General features: G+C 41.6%; 1 protein-coding gene and 1 long non-coding RNA gene across 3 annotated transcripts in view; one reads left to right on the top strand and one right to left on the bottom strand.

Moving 5' to 3' along the window:
- LOC147149217 (uncharacterized) overlaps nt 1-83 on the bottom strand; it is a 60,559-nt gene extending 60,476 nt beyond the window's left edge. The window contains exon 1 of the long non-coding RNA XR_015086576.1: nt 3-83. This is a non-coding gene — a long non-coding RNA (uncharacterized LOC147149217). The remainder of the gene's footprint in view (nt 1-2) is intronic.
- Nucleotides 84-1,166: 1,083 nt separating this feature from the next.
- syt12 (synaptotagmin XII) lies at nt 1,167-18,706 on the top strand. 2 transcript variants are annotated; one of them, XM_086029116.1, is made up of 8 exons: nt 1,167-1,465; nt 7,107-7,167; nt 7,974-8,167; nt 9,057-9,455; nt 15,287-15,502; nt 16,363-16,483; nt 17,097-17,230; nt 17,312-18,706. In XM_086029116.1, exons 2-8 carry the CDS (start codon nt 7,122-7,124, stop codon nt 17,483-17,485), a joined length of 1,284 nt encoding a protein of 427 aa, XP_085885242.1. In that variant the 5' UTR covers nt 1,167-1,465; nt 7,107-7,121; the 3' UTR covers nt 17,486-18,706. The 2 variants fall into 2 exon arrangements, with proteins under 2 accessions (XP_085885242.1, XP_085885241.1); XM_086029115.1 differs by having other exon boundaries at nt 7,022-7,167.
- Nucleotides 18,707-19,283: the final 577 nt, after the last annotated feature.

Below are 19,283 nucleotides of genomic sequence, written 5' to 3'. Positions count from 1 at the left end.
ACCGGCCAGGAGTATAGTTAGTGGATTGACTTTTACAACTGCCGCCACTGTCATGATGATGATGATGATGATGATGATGATGACGCTGACCGGAGCAAGCCAGGGGACATCACAAGAATATTTAAGATTGTGTAATAACGCAATAATATTGTGTTTTGTTGCAAAACGTCTGCTTATATTGCGTTATTTCGCAATAGAAATAATTATTACAAAATAATACAATGTTATTTTAGGAGGCGAACGAACATCTTCCACTTCCGGGTCATAGCTTTCAGTGTAGGCGGAGCTGGGAATGCGCCGGCACTACCATATGCTTGGACCATATAATTGACTTCTGGGTATTTTCCGATTTTACTGGAATTTATTTCCATATTGCCCTCTTTCTCCATAGGGAACATGTAATTAATGTTCATGGCCATTTTCTGAAAATTTTTTCTGGTTTGTAAAAAATAAAATAAAAAATGGCGGGGAGGGGATTAATCAAAGGGTCACTCAAAGTGCCTCCCGCTTATCTTTTTCATAGAGTGCATAGAAATAAAAGATGCAGGGGGCAATATATATGACTGGATTTCTAAAGAGAGACAACACGAATTACAGCTTATTATTATTTTCATTGTAGCTACTGAAAAATGCTTTGTGTGTATATTTGTAACCGGTGTTGTACATTTTTTCTACGTGTGGGTGTGTGCAAATTTTAGTCATTATAAAAATGGATGTCGATTGTTGACAACATGTTTCCAACTTTTTGTTATGCGGACCTCCTGAGATAGCCTTTGCCACCCCATGACACCCCCCCCCACCCGCCCCCTGGAAAAAAGTCTTGCTCCGCCACTGCTTGAGTTGTCATTTATTTGTTTAAGTGCACCCTGCAATTAACTAGGGACCTGACGTCTATTACAACAGAGGCAGCGGTTTCACCGACCGTTAGATGAATAATGTAGAAAAGTGGTCTTAATAATTACTGTACACGCGGGTCATGTTAACATCCTGCATAAATAAATAAACAGTTACACACTTTGTGTCATTATTCCTAATTGGCCTAATGTTCCTTTAATTCTCCTTTGCGTGTACATGTTTGCCTTCCTCCCTGCCTGCTGCTTATGATGAAGAGGAGGAGGCGGAGGTGAGAAGTTGTTCTGCAGGGACCGTGTGAGTGTGTGTGTGTGTGTGTGTGCGTGCAGCGAAGTGCCTCTAGCAGCATCTTTCTTTGCAGACTCCAGCGAGCTGCGGCACAAGCAGGCTGCTCCCCCTCATCGCTCGTCGTCTTCCTCCGAGCAAGCACCTCTGAAGTAGCCCTTTTCTTCCTCCTCCGCCTCTTCTTCTTCATCCTCCAGCATCCGCCGGCACTGGATGGAGAGCGGCGCCTGAAGACAAGGGAGAGCGGTGGTGGAGTTGCTTCGTCCATCCTCCTCCTCCTGCCCCTCCTCCTCCTCCTCCTCCCGCTGCAGCAAACAGGAAAGTCCCGGTAAGAGAGCATCCTTCCATGCTTTGCTGATCAAAAGAGCGGGGGTGGCGTGTTTTTTTTTGCTACACACATGCTGGGCCCACACATTGATCCATTGGACTCCAGCAGGTTGCACTTACAACAATTAATGACACTGAATGCCCCAAAACACACATTCGAGCTCTGCATCTGCATGGCGTCGCAAAGTCTGGAATTTAATGACAAAAACCTCCATGCTGACAGTGATGGTACTTTGGAACGTACGCAGACGATCTAATCACTAAAGTTACAGAACACAAAACGTTCCAGGGGGACTTTTGTCAGGTTTCTTCCCAGAGGAAATGTCACCCTCAGGAAACATTTATTAACGCGTTCACTGCCAGCCGTTTGAAAGCGTTTCGACGGAGCTTTCGAGACCCACAGAATGTTTTTCTTTGACTAGGGGGAAAAAAAAAAAGTTTGTTTCTGGGTTTTTCTGGTCTCTAGTATGAGCAGTAGATTGGTTTAACCAAAAACACCGGTTACTGAGCAAATTGCATAAATAGTAGAAAGCAAGTTTTGAGTGTAAAGGAACAACAGTGACTTTGACGCTTTTGTGGCAACTCAGACTATTAAGAGAAAGAGAGAGAGCTTTTGATGGCAAAACAATTTATTTAGAAGACCTACACACGAGCGACACCGAGTCATCGCGTGGCTTGAGTTGACGACAGGAAAATAGCACTCTGTAATACTGTACTTAAAAAAAAAAAAAGAATTAAATTATTTTTCTGCTTCAATTCAGTGGACATTGTGCTGCTCCTTCCACTTGGGGTCAGTGTAACACAGACATGAATTTTACATAGAGCCCTTCAAAACTCCTCAAATCATAATATTAGTCCTTCATCGCAGAGAATCAATAATTCATTCCTGTTAGTATTGTTATATTTTCTGTTGACATGTGTTGGTCCAACTTTCTGATCCTTATAGAGTTTTAACGCCACGACACAGTGCTATTCATTAGCCTGTCTATGGTGTTTTGCATTATTTGTTAGTGGTTAGGCTAAACTGACGATTACGGGTTGTTTTAGGCACGCAACCTGTAAATCTGTTTTATGTTGGTTTGACTATATATATATATATATATATATATCAATATATATATATATGTGATGGCCTATAAAGATTATTTGATGTATTAGAAAGCAACTTTTGAAAGGCTATCCACTGTAGTGACCACTGTCCTGGAAAGGGTTAATTATGTGTCTACGTACGTGTGTGGGTGTGTGTGTGTGGCAGAGACTCCCGCCTCTTCAATCATCTGAAGCTCACATTTCTTCCACCATCTCCGACAGTGGCCAACTCTGTCAGGGGGATTCCCTCTCAGACACACACACCACCCTGCATGCTGGCCTGGCCGAGGGGTAATTTCACTAAAGGTGGGGCGTCTAATCTCAGTGCGGTCTTTGCGAGGGTCTTGTATAATATATTTCAGACAATAAGACCGGCGCTGTCCGTCGGGGGTCATATAACGGATTGCCTCCCACAATGGGAGCTTGTGGTCAGACATCAAACGTGGGCGGGATGTGTCATGTTTACGAGGTAGGATAATGAAGGTTATCTTCAAAAGTACAATACTTTCTTGTATATAGCACACACTCTTAAAGCCGAAGTCAACCCAAACAGATTTTTTTTTCTCCAGAATATGTTCCAAGTAGGCCCACTAGTTGAAACAGGGCATTCTGATAAATATTGCGTTTGTGGAATAAGTGTTAATCCAACCGTTTTTAGCATCTCCGGAGGCGGCCATTTTGTCTTCTGTCGACTGAAAATGACATCACAAGTGCTCACAACGACCAATCACAGCTCAGATTCAGAAAACAGGTCAGCCGTGATTGTTCGTTGTGAGCAGTTGTGATGTCATTTTCAGTCGACAGAAGACAAAATGGCCACCCCCAGAGATGGCTAAAAACATGTGCATTTTGCTGCTTAATTTATATTCCACAAACGCAAAATTAATCAGAATGCCGTGTTTCATCTAGTGTGCCTGCAGGGAACATATACTTGAAAAAAATATGTTTGGGTTGACTTCCGCTTTAAATCATAAAACTTCCCAAAAATAAATATTGTTCCCGTTGCAAATTTTGCACAGTGAATTGTTGCTCTGCAAAACTGACAAAACGCAAAGAGTTGTCTTGTCGGTTTAGAGATATGAGAGATTGCATAGTTCTGTCTAATGGGACATTAGCATGTTGGTGTCAAGGAACTAAGTTGAAGTGATACATCTCAACTGAGAGACAAGCCTTCCATGTCAAGGACTCGCTAAATTTAGTCTGGGACGTCCATAAAATTTAGGAGCGTCTTCAACGTGTGTGCATGTGCTTTAAAGCATTTGTTTTTCAGGATAATGTTTTGAGATGAATTGGAACGAAAGTGTTTTAGATCATAGCTTGTTTTTATATTTACAGTATAAACTATTCATTAAGACAATGCTAATTTCCTTAATACCTTGATATAGCGCGGGTCGACTGTACTCTTCTAGTGGATACTTCTGCTGTCGGGAAACTTGTACCAAACTTGTGATGCCTCGTGATGACAATCAAAAATAGGACAAATATATCTGATTACACTGTTCTGGTAAATGTCCTAACAGCCCTCAAGTGTTCTAATGGGAAAAAAATGATAGAGACGGACGGGATTGTGATTGTGAGCACAGTTCCTCAGGGAAATATTCTAGCTACATTCATTTTCTATCAAGTGTAACCCTTTCGTCCTTGTAATAGGAAGTCAAATTTCACAAGGGTCACATAAAAATTCCCTCTGACGCACTCCAAATATGTTGCCGAAGGTTATCCGCAGAACAGTAGAAGCGGATATTTTCAACGCGGCGACCATCAGAAGACGTATGGCTTCGTTTTATGGGTTTCACTGAGCGCAGTAGCGAGGCTGTTCATTAGATTATGAGTCGTCTGAGCCAAACCGGAGAAGGATTTGATTGATCAGCTGTTTGCAGGAATATTCACAAGCCCCACCCCCTTCCACACTCCCGCGCACACGCACACACACACACACACACACACACACACACAGTGTTTCATTTTCCACTCATAGTCTCGTTGCTGTGCCGTAAAATTGAAATTTCATAAATTCCCAGAGCGTTTTCTGAAAAAGATTTTTTTAAATATTTTTTTTATTAAACCCCCGAAATGCTGATCAGCTCGGCTTGATCAGCTCGCTCTCTCTCTCTCTCTCGCTCTCTCTCGCTCTCTCTCTATGTATATACAGTATATGTATATATATAATGTATGTGTACGTATATATGTATGTATGTATTTATGTATACACATATATATGCATATCGTCGCTGTCCTGTGAAAAACACATCTCCAATTTTGGAAACTTTTTTTAATTGGTTAATTTTCACTTTAATGCGATGTCTGTTACATGATTCATGTAAAAATAATAAAATGAAAAAAAAAATATATATATATATATATAAAAAAAAATATATATATATATATATATATATATATATTTATATTATTAGATAGATACATAGATAGACATATCTTTTTCAAAAATCACTGATAAAAAAACCAAAACATTTGCATAATTCCATACTGTCGCAATTTGCCATTATGCAAATAATACTCAAACCTGCCAGCAAAGAGGCTAAAAAAAAATCTACAATGTCATGTTTGTGAGTGAATAAAATTAACTCCTGATAGAGACAACAAGCCGCACACAAGCAAGCACAACAAGGCTGTCTGCTTGTCTTCTATTTCAGCTCGGCGGCACCGCTGAGACACAGCCGGAGCGCCCACGCTGCCTCGTTTGTTTTTGCGAAATCTCCATGAATCATCCCTCGTTCCCCGCACACACACACACACACGCACACACACGCACACACAGATCTATCACAACCACAGCCAGCCCAAGATCTAGCAAAGCCCGAGTCCAAACGGCACATCAGCAGCCGTCAGTGGACTCTGCACTGCGTCAGCCACTTTAATTTGGCTGCATGACTTCAGCTGACTTGACTGGTCCCCATCCCCCCTCCCCACCCCATCCCCATCTCCCCCCCCCCCATATCCCGTACCCCCACAGTGGTATCATTAGTGTAATTCTCCGGTTTCCCCCCCAACGTCTGGCTGCTGGAGTCTCCTTCCAGCAGGCAGGATGAGAAGCTTCTTGGGGGAGGAATGAGTCACTGGGCAATGGATGCGAGATATTGACTTTGTGTTGTGTTGCGCGGTTCTTCTCTGCCTCATTCAAACCAGCCCGAAAGTGGATTAATCTCTTCTTGATCAATGCTGAAACTCGCTGGTGTTTTGTCCAACGGCATCTCCTGGCATAAAGTGCATACGACAGGACGTCGGTGCGCAATTGTTTGAAGGAGGGAGTTGTGTGAATGCTGAGGGATGAGCTTTCACACTAATTGGCGGTATGCGTTGGAAATAAGTTTGGCATTTTGTAAATGCTGAGGGACAAGCAGACTAATATGGTGCGTCCAAAAGCACCAATGCTGAGAAACAAGCATTCGCATTGATGCTGATATTTGTCGAAAATATTATTTCCTGACTGCTGTGTGATAAGCATTTACTCTTATACTCATATGCACTGGAATGTTTTTCTAACATTGTCTGAATGCTGAGAGATGAGTATTCACACAGATGCTACTATGTGTCACAAGATTCTTGTCTGAATGCTGAGAAACGAGCATTCACACACTGTGTGTAAAAAAAAAATAGTTTGGGTCTAAATGCTGAGAGCATTTAGCTGATGTATAAAAAATTATACAATACATTGCCTGAGTGCTGAGAGGCATTTATACATGTATTGTTATGCATTGAAATGTTTTTCTAGCAATGTCGGAATGCTGAGAGATGAGCATTCATGCTGATGCTACTATGTGTCAAAACACATTCTTATCTGAATGCCGAGAGATCAGCGTTCAGATTAAAACTTTGGTGCAGCAAAAAAAATACTGCATACTGAGAAAAAAAAGCATTCATACTAATTATTTTGTTGTAATGAAAACAGGCTGTTGTCTGAAAGCTGAGAGACAATCATTCTCAAAAATTAAAACTTTTTTTTTCTTATCTGAAGACAGACAATCAAGCACTCAGACTAATTCCACCGTGCATCCAAAGATATTGTTTTCTGACATGATGAGACATGATCATGTTTTTTTTTAATTGTACCATTATCTCAATGCTGAGAGATGAACAATCTCAGTGATACAACTGTAAATCTTATCATTGCCTGAAAGCTGTGAGACAAGTAGCCTACAATGTCAACAATGTCATTTTTATTGTGCGAATGCTGAGACTCGATCATATAAGTATGTAAAAGACGGCACTGCGGTTTGTTTCCTCCGCGTATGACATTTATGCATACAATTGAATCGCAACTGCAGTGGTGAGTAGCTTTCGCCCCGCAAACGTGAAGATGATTATTGATAGATGAAAAAAAAAAACCTCAAATGACGTTCCGGTTAACAACCTCATTTATTTGTTGTAATGATGTCAGCACAAAGTCAGCCTCTGGCTTCCGCTGCAGGTGGAGATGTTTTCTCCATGATCCATGTGTTGTCTGCAGCGCTTCTATCCTGTCGAGGGGAGCGCAGAAGCCTCTCCCGTCTCCGCTGCCTAGACTGGGACGTTTCTTCTTTTCTACTTTCCAGGCTGGCTGCTGTGCCATGTCCTCTCTTCCGACTGGGGATGTCTCAGGCTACCATCTTAGTGGTCAGTGGACGACTAATCAAATGTTGCAACGGAAGTACAAATGGAACTTGTGTTTTGGAGTGCCTTGTAAACGGGCAGAAATTGGCCAGACCTGGATGGGTCCTTTCTTTCTTTTTCTTTGGTCCGTTATTTCTTTCACTTTTTCACCTTTTTTCTTTCTTTGTCTTTCTGTTTTCTTTCTCTCTTCCCTTCTTTAAACTACCTCAAGTTTCATTCATTAGTTTTTGGTTTTTCTTTATTGATCCTGTTTTTGTTTCCCTTTTCTCTTTATTTCTTTCTGCTTTATTTGTTGTTGTTCTTTTCGTTTGTCTTTTGCAATCTTACTTTCTTCCTTGGTTTTTATTCGATTTTTTGCGTTCCCTTTTTTCTCCTTTTTTCTTTAGTTTTCTCTGTCTATCTATTTCTTTCATTCTTTATCTATTCTTTCTTCTTTTCAAAAACTTCATTTATCCCCAAGAGGCAATTCAACTTTCTTTTTTCTTTGTTTTTCACTTGATTTCATTCTTTCTTTTTCTCTTTCTTTCTTTTTATTGATTTGCTTGTTTATTATATAAGTAATAATAAGTATTATGATCACTATTAGTCATAATAATAATAATATCTGGGGATAAAGGGTGTACTATGTATGTTTGCAAAAATTGCTCCAAAAATAACCAGCACTTTAGATAAAAGTTGCCCCCGAAAAAACTAAATTTCTTTTACTGCAATGACAATGCAATAACACAACGTGGATTAAATGTACTATTTGAATGTATTTTTACATATCGGTCTAAGCGTCTCCCGTTTGTTTGGTGCCGCCCTGGCAGTGGTGCGTAACCCGCCGGGCTGGGAGGTGGGCATCTACCTGGTGGGCTTCGTGGTGCTGCTGGCTGTTGCGGGGCTGAACATCTGGAAGTTGTGGAAGTCTGGCACCTTCCCTGCGCCGTCACCCTTTCCCAACTTTGACTACAGATACCTGCAGGAAAAATATGGAACCTCCTTCTCAGAAGTCCGACAAAAGGTTTGCCAACCGCCGACCATGGAATATGATCGTTTGGGTTCCATTCAACACGGTTATGTGAATATTTACACAACAAGTTGCCAAGTTCTTGTTTTTCTAGACTTTGTATCCAAGAGAAAATTTGAAACATTTGATCAAGATTTTTTTAAGCAGCAAGGTGGCGGTGAGGTTCGCGCATCTGCCTCACAATTGAAAGTCTCTGGGTTTGAATCTTGGCTCCTTCCTTTCCTTCCATTTTTACAAACTACCATATTTTTCAAAGATAATTCTCTCTTGAGTATAAGACGCACCAGTCACAAAATGCATTATGAAGAAGAAAAAAAACATAGAAGTCGTATTCCCTGTTTTTTTTTTTTTGGGGCAAAAAAACCAAACCAAGAATTGTAGAGCTCAGATTCAAACCACCAACTTGTTGGGGTAGATGCCGCATGCTAAACTAGCTAACTAGCAAACGTCACACGTGAAATGGCATGACTAACTACTTCTTTTTCTTCTTCTTCTCTACATTCTTTTGATGAGTGACAAATACTATTGCTGCATTAGCCCCACTTTCACCTTCAGCTAAGCTACTTCAGACTAAAAAGTAAAACTTTTCTGTAGTTAGAAGCGGAACTTTCTAATCCAACCAGAACCTGTTCGCTGCAGCTGTCAACACGATTAGTGAGCGGGGATTTTGGGTGTGAGTCTGAGCCCTAATAATAATATGTAGCCTACAAGTCGCACCTGTGTATACGTTTTTATCAGCATTTTAAATATCATTACTTGCTAGGATGTTTGGGATGGGATGGGAAGAATACTTATACATGGGCTAAATTAGGAGCATGAAAGGAATTGGCTCAAACAGGATGTAAAGGTTAAGTGTGATTTCAAAGTGTATTTTTCTGTGAAGCGGGTGGCAGCCAACAACCACCGTCGGACGTCGACGGCGTCCAGCCGCAAGCCCAGCCTGGCCATGAGCGACACCCCGGACGCCCTCAGGGAGCTGGGCCAGCTGGAGCTGATGGGCCGCGACCTGGAACTGAGTGGCGCGGCCCAGCTCAACCGCTCCGTCTCCACTGACTCGCTCAGCTCCATCTCGTCCGTCGCCAACAACTTCGGCCACGACTTCACGGTGGGCCAGCTGGAGGTGACGCTGGAGTTCGAGCCCGCCCGACACGCCGGCCAGGGGACGCTGCACATCACCGCGCATCAGGGCAAGGACCTGCTGGAGAGGGAAGAGGGAGACTTCCCAGGGTGCTTTATCAGGATCTCCCTGGGGCCCGAAGAGCTCAACGTGGGAGTCACCAGGGTAAGATGATTATCATTCTCGGGTTACGTTATATGCACTGTAGCGTAAATCAGGTTGCTCTGAAGAGCGGGATTATTTAATCGTAACTTGAGCGTAATGGCTGCACTACCCTCAAGTCAAGTCAAATGTATTTATGTAGCCCTTAATCACAAGGAAAGTTTCAAGGGGCTTCACATGCCCGTAGTTGACAAATATTAACGACATCCCCTGAACTTAACCCCCAGGAGGGCAAGGAAAAACTAAAAAAACAAAAATAAAACATTTGGGGAAAAATGAGAAACCTTGAGAAGAGACCACAGATGGGGGAATCCCCCTTCCAGGATGATCAAGGCTGAGTGGGCAACATTTAACAAGCACCTCAAGGCATCGTGTCTGGTTTGGGATTTCTTTTTATTAAAGTGGAAGTCAATACAAACATATTTCTTTTCCAGAATATGTTCAATACAGGCTCACTGGTTGAAACAAGGCATTGCGTTTGTGAAATATGAGTTAGAAGTAATCCATGACCAATCACAGCTCACCTGTTTTCTGAAGCTGAGCCATGATTGGTTGTTACCTGAGCCCTGAGCATCTGTGATGTCATTTTCAGTCGACAGAAGTGACAAAATGGCCGCCCCCTGACATGGGTAAAAGCGGGTGCATTTTGCTGCTTTACTCATATCCCACAAAAGCAATAATAATCAGAATGCCACGTTTCAACTAATTGGCCTGCATAGAACATATTCTTGAAAAAAAAATGTTTGGGTTGACTTTTTATTCAAGGAAAAACAACGAGAAACGACCTTCCTGTTTTGTCCACGGTTCCCACGTCTCGCAGGAATGTAGTGTAAACGAAGCCCAAGCAAGAATCCAGTAGCGTTTCAACCAAAGCATGATTCTTCATAGCGCTTTAGCAAGCTCAATTCTGTTGCTAAATCATTCACTCCTTATTTGTTTATATCGAAGTAAGAACTTCATTCTCCATAAAAAGGAACACAGACGAGGTGGTGGAAGTAGTAGAGTTCAAACCGAGTTTCGTTTCAGCGCTCGGGCAGCCACATCTTTTTAATTATTCGAGAGTTGAACGCTGTAGATTTTAAACTCCATCAACTAAAAAGTAGTTCAGATCAAGAGTTAAACCGATTTTCTGTTGAGCGCTCGAGCGGCCACATCTTGGCAAAGAAAGAAAACGCTGACATCAGCTAACTTCTCAGCCCCGCCCTCATTTGATTTTTATTCTAATCTTAATGCAACTCCTTCTTGGCGGCCACACTTGCTATTGTTTCCCCCGGTGCGCCCCTGAGCTATCCATCACTTGCCGAGCCGCCTCTTCCCTTCTCATCCCCGACGCTCGTTTTTACGCTCATCTTAGCTCCTCAGTTAGCTGTCACTTCCTTCCTGCGCGCTCGTGTGGCTCGCAAACGTTCCTCCGCGCACACACGAGCGCTTTGTGTTGTAGCCACAAGAGCAGCCTTTTGTGCACGGCTAGGGATAAATAAATAGGAGGCAAAGTCCAAGGCTGAGCTCTGTGCGGGCCCATTTGTCCTGCGTTGTGTTCTGAATTCCCAATGCTTCCACGCTGCCGCTCATCAATAAAATCAATAAGAGCCCTCAGGTGGGCTTGCGTTTAAGGCACTCGTCTTTGTCCTCATGCCGACACAAACATTGGCTTTTTGCTCTGGTGTAAGATCAAATGCTATAATTACATCCCCACCCCAGCGCCCCCTCCCGTGTGTGTTACTTGTTGCCTGGTAACCTGCATCATTCATTTTTATTTCTCGGCACGCATTTGCATCGGAGGGTGGAAAATCAGCCGCAAGCCAAATGACCAGTGTCGTGATGTTTTTTTGCGGGTGTTTAAGATAAAATAAAATATCAAGAACTGTAGTGGTTTCGAGTAGTCTTGAACAAAAGAGGGTCACGGTGGCTGAGGTCAAATTGTGTTTCTTTTCACACATTTTCAACTATTCAGTGCGTGTCAAAGCAGGAACTCTGCTGATAGATCATAATGTATTTTGCTGAAGGTATCTGAAGTCAAAGAATTGCCCAACGTTTTATTCCAATCAGGGGAGACAGAACCTCACCTAAAGGGTGAAAGTAATAAATATAATAACGGTTGAATAAAATTGATCCATTTCATTTTTCTACTCTGTACTTTGTTTGATTTCCTTTTAATCCAATAATGATTTCATGTGTGACTCGAGACACCCTACATTTGGGAAAGAACTTGAAAACTATATACTGGGCAAAACAACATATACAATGAACATTGACGGGAAGAACATTATCAGCTTATTTTGAATTCAATGAAAAACAATTATACACAATTATCAGTCTTTATATCATTGAGAAAATTTCACATCCATAAGTGTACATTTCCACCAGAATCATTTCCATAGTTTATATTGTTTTTAATGGAATTCTATATCTCTTAAATGGATATACATATTTTTTTTTTAAGTGAAACTTATTTTCATTCAGAGCTTTTCAAATAATAATTGTAATGGAAAGTAATTAAGTCCGTCCCCCGTTTTTCTTTTCTTTGTTCTTTGTATGTTTATATTGATGTTAATAACCCATGACTGTTATTTGTAAAGGCCTTGAAATGAAAAATAAAATTTTGCAAAATAGAATGCTATATTATCGTTGACCTGCGGATGGCAGGCTGTTACGCCGAGATGAGTCTAAAACTGCCGGAAATGAAAAACGAAGAAGAAAGCTAGCTGCAGGCAGCTTAGCTCCAAAACCAAACATGGAAGAAGATATTATATACACGCTTAAAAACTTCTCCAAATTGGACTACCAATCCCAACTGGATTTAATTGACCAAGGAAGACCAATGCCGGAGATTCGTGACGTGCTTCCAAAATCATCTCGCTCTTTTCGAACCGAGTGGTACACACGGAAGGACTGGCTGTGCGGCTGCCCTGCACGAAATCGCCTCTTCTGCTTCCCTTGCTTGCTCTTCTCCAGCCGTGACAGCGTGTGGACACAAAATGGATATTGTGACATGAAAAACCTACAAAGAAGCCTCGTTAAACACGAAAGATCAACTTGTCACATCCAAAGCCAGATTGCTTTGAAAACTTTCGGGTCATCGATGATAGACTCAGCTGCGGACGAGCAGCGCAGACTTTCTGTGAGCATCCACAATGCCAAGGTAAAAGAAAATCGAGAGATTCTAAAGCACCTCATCAACGCAACATGTTTCCTTGCTAAACAGGGGCTGCCATTTGGCGGAAACTATGTGGAACTTTTACATGCTTTTGCTGAGAACGATGACAATTTAGCAAGGCATTTGGAGACCCCTACTGTGTTCGCTGGCTTGCCAGGCACAATACAGAATGATTTAATCGAAGCGGTCGCTGATGTCATTAGAAGTGATATTAAACAGGAGATTCAAGCGGCTCCATTTGTTGCCGTGGAAGTCGGCGAGACCACAGATGACACAAAGGAAGCGCAAATATCCGTCATCTTGCGCTATGTGGCTACGACTGAAGTCGGGAGCGAAGTGAAGGAGGCGTTTTTGGGGGTTGATGACAGACGAGCTCTTGCAGATTATGTCATGGGAGTGTTGGATGAATATGACTGCGTTCAGAAGCTTGTCGCTCAGACTTATGAAGGAGCCGATGTGATGTCATCGGAGTTGAAAAGTTTGCAGGCCAAACTGAAAGACAGAGCACCCGAAGCTATGCACTGTCATGCACACAACCCCAATCTCGTCTTGTTGAATTCAGCAAAAGGCCTGCCCGCGTGTACGCGTTTTTTAAAAACTGTGGAAGGACTAGGGAGATTTTTTAGCATGTCCACAAAGCGCAGCATCTTGCTGGATGATGTGGTGAAGCGACGTTTACCAGGAGCAGCGCCCACGCGATGGAGCTCAAATTCCACACCGTTCAAGGCAATAAGCACGTATCAAGTTGACCTGTTCGCTGCATTCCGCATCATGAGCGAAAATCCTGACAGCTGGGACAATGACACTCTCTTGATGGCCGCTGGATATGATCAGTGGCTGTCCAAAGCCTCCACCTGCTTTTTGATCATGGTTTACGAGTACATCGCCAATGAAACGGACGCACTTTTTCGAGGGCTTCAAAACAAAATGATGGACGTTGAATATTGTTGTGAACGCATTCGCGACACATTGGGAAGAGTGGAAGGCAGGAGACCAAAGTTTGACACTTTCTATGAGCGATTTGAGCAGAAACGCGCCACGCTTGGCCTGGCGGACAGTGAAAGTAAAACAAGCAATCAGTCTGTCAGGGATGAAAGGAAATTGATGTATGATAACATTCTAGACAATATCAGTGTCCAAATGAGAAATATTTTGGAACATTTTGGTGATCTTGCATTTCTGGGATTAGTTGATTGTTCAAAATTTAGTGATATGTCGCAGATGTGTTTTTATGAGAACAAACTGCAGAGCCTGTCAAAGTATGACAGTTTTTTTGACTTTGTGAGACTAAAGGCTGATCTGGTCGGACTGTATACTTCACAAACTATAAGGGATGAATGTCAAACTCCTGAAGAGCTTCTCAGTTTTTTGGCCAAACAGGATTTGATCCAGACTGTACCCGAGGCGACAAAGCTACTCCAGCTTGCCCTCACTTTGCCTGCTGCAACTGTGTACGATGAAAGGTCAGTCTCAACGTTAAAACGAATCAAAACCTTTACACGGAATAGCACGGATCAAGGAAGACTTTGTTCACTGGCAACCATCGCTATGGAGACGGAGAGACTTTCCAAGCTGAAACAAAAGGAGGACTTTTACAACCAAGTTACAGAGATGTTTGTGCAGAAGGAGAAGCGCATGGATTTCATCTACAAGTGAAGGTAAGACGATAAAATGTTTTTTTTTACATTGACATGAGGTTGAAGATGTTTGTCACATCACATGCACAGTAAAAATACAACGGTAGCACTGAGCAATGAAATTCTTACTCTGCCGGTTACTCTCCACTTATACAAAGAATTTAAAAGATAACAAAGAAATTTGAAATAATAAAAGATGAATACTGAAGGGAAAAAAGGCTAAGCAATGGTCATAAGTACAAACTGAAAAAAAACCCCAATGACAATTAAAAAAAAGTGTACTCAAGTTTGGCAGTAGTGCTAGTATATGTTCGTGCAAAAAGGAAGAAACAATAGACATTCGATTATTCAAGTATTGCAGGTTGCAGCGTTATTGCACAGTGTAAACAGTCAAGTGAGCAGGATTCCAAAAGCAAAATACTGCACAGTGTGGTTGACAAACTGTGATGTTATTTGTTCAGGAGTCTGATGGCATGTGGGTAGAAGCGTTTTTGTAGTCATGTTCTTCTGGCTGTGACGCTCCTGTTGTGTTCGCCAGATGGGAGAAGTTTGAAAAGTGTGTCATGGATGAGTGCTGTCTCTGGTAATGCGTGGCTGTCATCAAATGGGAGCATACTTTGGAATTTATCATCCAGCATTCAAATTAGTAAAAAACTAGATTTTTAAAGTTAAAAAATATTGTTATTCCTTAGTTTATTTGTTTAACATTTGAGCATTGTAGATTTTAACAAGTACTGAAAAAAGGAATGGAATATTTCGGCTGAAGACTTAAATTGGAATGAATATCCTCTTGAATAATTACTAAATTGCTCTGACGACTAATATGCTGTCTCTAAACTGCTGGAAATGTAATGCTCCATATCGTCGAACTTGTGTGAGAGGAATGCTAATGTGGCATCAACCAAAAGAGGGCCGAGCTGAGATCAAGAGTCCTAACACGTTTCTTTTCAGCGCCACATCATCTTCAGCTATTAAGGAGTTGCTCAAGCAAAAACACCAATGATGACGCGGGCATCGTCTGTCTTTGTCACGTCTGACAGGTGCAGACGAACGCGTTCACCGTCATCTTCGACGAGAGGTTCTGTGTGGCGATTGACGTGTGCGCCCTGGAGGAGTGCAGCCTCCGATTCGCCGCCTTCGGCATCGACAGTGACGAGAGGAACATCAGCGCGGGCGTGGCCGAACTTAAGCTGTCAGACCTGGACCTCACCGTCAGACCCTTCAACGCCTGGCTCTACCTCCAGGATGTCAACAAAGTGAGTCAAGGCTGGAATAGGATAGCTTGTCGTTAGGAGTCGTTGCTAATATTTCAGCCATTAATACATAAAATATATGGTCGGTTTGTCGATATATAAAAATGAAATAAATATATGGAATTTGCATACATTAATAATACCCATTTCACAGCCATCAGGGCGCCACCACATCCCCTTTTGCAGGTGCGCCATAATAGAGCAAGGGAAAGTGGTTTGGGGGAAGCCAATATTACTATTTTTATTACTATCATTATTATGAAATTCAATACTCACTTGTAAATGTCTATGCTCAACAGCCGCTACATTAAGTAACCTGCACAACGTCAAAGTTTCAAAATAATAAATGATGATATATTAGGGACAGCTCTCACCCACAGTAATACATGTGCTGTTGAAAGTATACAACTCTGATCGTGTCAAACACAAATAGGCATTACTATTTGTCAGGTTCATCAATTAGACATTTCAAAATAAGACACCAAAAAGACGGAAGACGCTCGATTTATTTTTTACCAGCTTGCACACTTCTTATTACATTCTGCAACCCTTTAATAGCATTGCTCTAATCTAAAACTACGAAACCACACAACACTATATGAAAATAACATTATCAAATCACCCAGGATTATTTGTTCATTCAACCTCAGCATGATGGGCAAACATTTGGCAGCCATTTGGTGATTAATAACAAGCAAATGTGGGATAACTATTAAATAATTATTCCTTCACTATTTAAGCAAAAGTTTCTTAACATGAAATGATCATAGGCGTGTTTTGTTTGAGCGTGTTAGGAGCGTTTTGGGCTGAGCAGGAAATGGATCAATACTAACATGCAACGTGTGTGGCTGGACTCGTTTCAGGCCGTGGACGCGGTCGGGGAGATTCTGCTGTCTCTCAGCTACCTGCCCACGGCAGAGCGCCTCACAGTGGTGGTGGCCAAGTGTAAGAACCTGCTGTGGACCGATGGCAAGAACACTGCAGGTCATGCGCACTTTGAATTTCTTGTTTTTCTATATGAACGTGTTGATGTCATGAAGTAGACACTGGTCAAGACATCACATGAGATCATGGCACACCTGTACAGTAGAAGTAGTGCGTTCTCAGCATTTAATTACAAGAGCATTAAAGTCTGAATGATCTCAGCATTGAAATGATATGGCGACATTTGTGTACACGCGTGTCTCTCAGCATCTAACGTTTTTGAAGCATTTGTGTGCCATGATAAAACGCCTACTGTTTATTTCCAGCATTCAAGTGTGGAAGTTGCCTTTCAGCATTCCGACAATGCGTTTGATCACAAATGGTAGCATTAGCGCTAATGCTTGTTGTCGGCGTTCATGAAATAACTCAAATGTTGCATTTTAGTGCTTGCTGTTTAAGGAATTGATTACATCCTTCTGCCTCAGTGTACTTTTTTGATTTACGTGTTATTAACTGTGATTGGATGTGTGATTTTAAAAGTCTTCCTGAAATGAAATGTTAAACAATTAGGGAAACACCGTCATTAGCATTTAAAGCCAATTGGATTGCATGCGCACTCACGTGTGTGTCGCAGCTCATTTAGGTTTGTAACACACACTGTCCCTTGCCGTAGACCCGTTCGTCAAAGTTTACCTCCTGCAAGACGGACGCAAGATAAGCAAGAAGAAGACGTCCACCAAGCGAGACGACACCAACCCCATTTTCAACGAGGCCATGATCTTCTCTGTGCCCTCCCTCGTCCTGCAGGTCCAACGCTTGTAAACTGGTATCAAGTGCTAAGTCGTGTTTACGTAACACGGATTATTTTATTTATTTATTTTTCCACAGGAGCTCTCCCTGCGGGTGACTGTGGCCGAGGCGTCCGACGACGGGCGGGGCGAGAACCTGGGCCACGTGATCATCGGACCCGAGGCCGGCGGCATGGGGATCACTCACTGGAACCAAATGCTGGCCACACTGAGGAAGCCCGTGTCCATGTGGCACCCGCTGCGCAGGATCTGACTTGAAGTGAAACATTGACATCACGTGCAGGAGCTCAATCGTGAATATGGAATTTTGGTGACCTTAGTTAGCTACAAAACAGGAGAAACGGATCTTTGTATGCCAGTGGCGGATCATGCAATTGGGACCTGGGCCTTCAGTGGGGACTTACTCGACTCAGTCCACCTCTAAATTCCACCACTATCATGCCACAATACCGAACAAAAATGAGAACTCATGATGTTTAGCTTTTCTGGAAGAGTATGCCTTGTAAATTTTTTTTTTTTTTTTTTTTAAAGTGCAGTGAACTCCTGCAAAAATCTGCCATGCATCTTGCATAGACACAATCATGAATCCATGTTCCATAAAGGATTAGTAGTCAGTAGTTAAATTATTCAACACAATCAACCACCTTGCCATGAAACTCATCAATAGTATTAGCTAGAATACTAACCTCAATAACACAATAGACTTATGTTACGCATGGCGTTTGCACAGAATTAAAAAAAAAAACGTTAGAAAATACAAGTGAATTGTAACGGCAAAGTTGACTACTCCAGCTTCGATAAGCTATATTGCCGTATCAGTGAATAACAGGGGAGAGACCCCCCCATTCATTCTTTAAAAAGTAACTTTATTCTCATCAGATTAGGACATTTGTCCAAATGATATTGCTAATTTTTCCTCCTAGTTTTACAAAGTCTTTCCCTGTGTGGCCGTAATTCTTTGTCATAGTGCATCGGGGATTTGAAGCTACGTTTATATATTGGTACGTACACACATGCAGCACAGATACTTTTTGACCACTTATTTCATTATTGGATACTGACACATAAATGGTGTCGTTTGTATAACCCCTACCCCATTTGCATGGTGCCTCTTCTTCTGGCTGTAGCTTTTAATAGGAAGGAAGTCACTTTTCCAGTCTACTTGATGGATTGGTGCTGTGTTTGGTGTGCTTTTGAAGAAACACAATCCAGGTACTCTTATCTTTCCAGGTGATCTAATTGTAATTTGTAGCAGATGTTACTGGGTGGCCAAATCAGACGTTCAGTACAGTATAATCAGTGTATTAGTCATGTCGCAGTTTTTTTTTTTAACCGTCACTCTTGCAATAGTAGTCGCGTTGGCATTATTAAGAGTGTAAATAGTGTTTCTTGCAAATGTGTGAGTTTACAGTCCAACATGCAATTTCTGGAAGAAACATGCCTCAAAAGTCTGAAATAAACTTGTGAGATTCCACTTCGTGAATGGGTTGCTTTTTCTTTGGCCTTTTTTTTTGTGGTAATGTGGTCCAAAATCAAACTTATTTTGGTGTAGTAAAGCTTCCGACAATTATATAATCCAGTGGTTCAAGCAACACCTAAAAAAATAGTTAGCCCTCCAAGTACCAGCATCATGAACGCAATTAAATTATCGAAGTGCGGTGTCAAAAAACGAAGCTGAGATTTTATTCATAAAAGGTATATTTAATATTAATTAAAAGGCTTTGTAAGACTATGCACAATGTAATACATCGAAAGAAAATATAAAAGAAAAACAACCTTGCCTAGTGTGATAGCAATCCCACTAGCTGTTCTTTGATGCCACCATCTTAATTAGCTTTGGTTTCACTTGTTTTTTCTTAATTTTGAATATTTACAGCTCTATTTACTGTTTTTATATACATTTTAAAATGCCATTTAGTTTCAGTTTTTATTTTTGTTCATTTAGAATGCCCGCAAAATACCACTCATTACCTACAATACGTTTTTAAAAATGTAAATATCTAATACTATGAAAAACACAATTTACCATTGTTTAGTAATATGTATTTAAA

The sequence above is a fragment of the Filicampus tigris genome, chromosome 4, assembly GCF_054856515.1.
Source record: "Filicampus tigris isolate MCC_2025a chromosome 4, RoL_Ftig_1.0, whole genome shotgun sequence".
NCBI classification, from domain to species: Eukaryota; Metazoa; Chordata; class Actinopteri; order Syngnathiformes; family Syngnathidae; genus Filicampus; species Filicampus tigris.
Note: the sequence above shows the minus strand (reverse complement) of the source record. Positions and strands in the feature narration are given on the sequence as shown.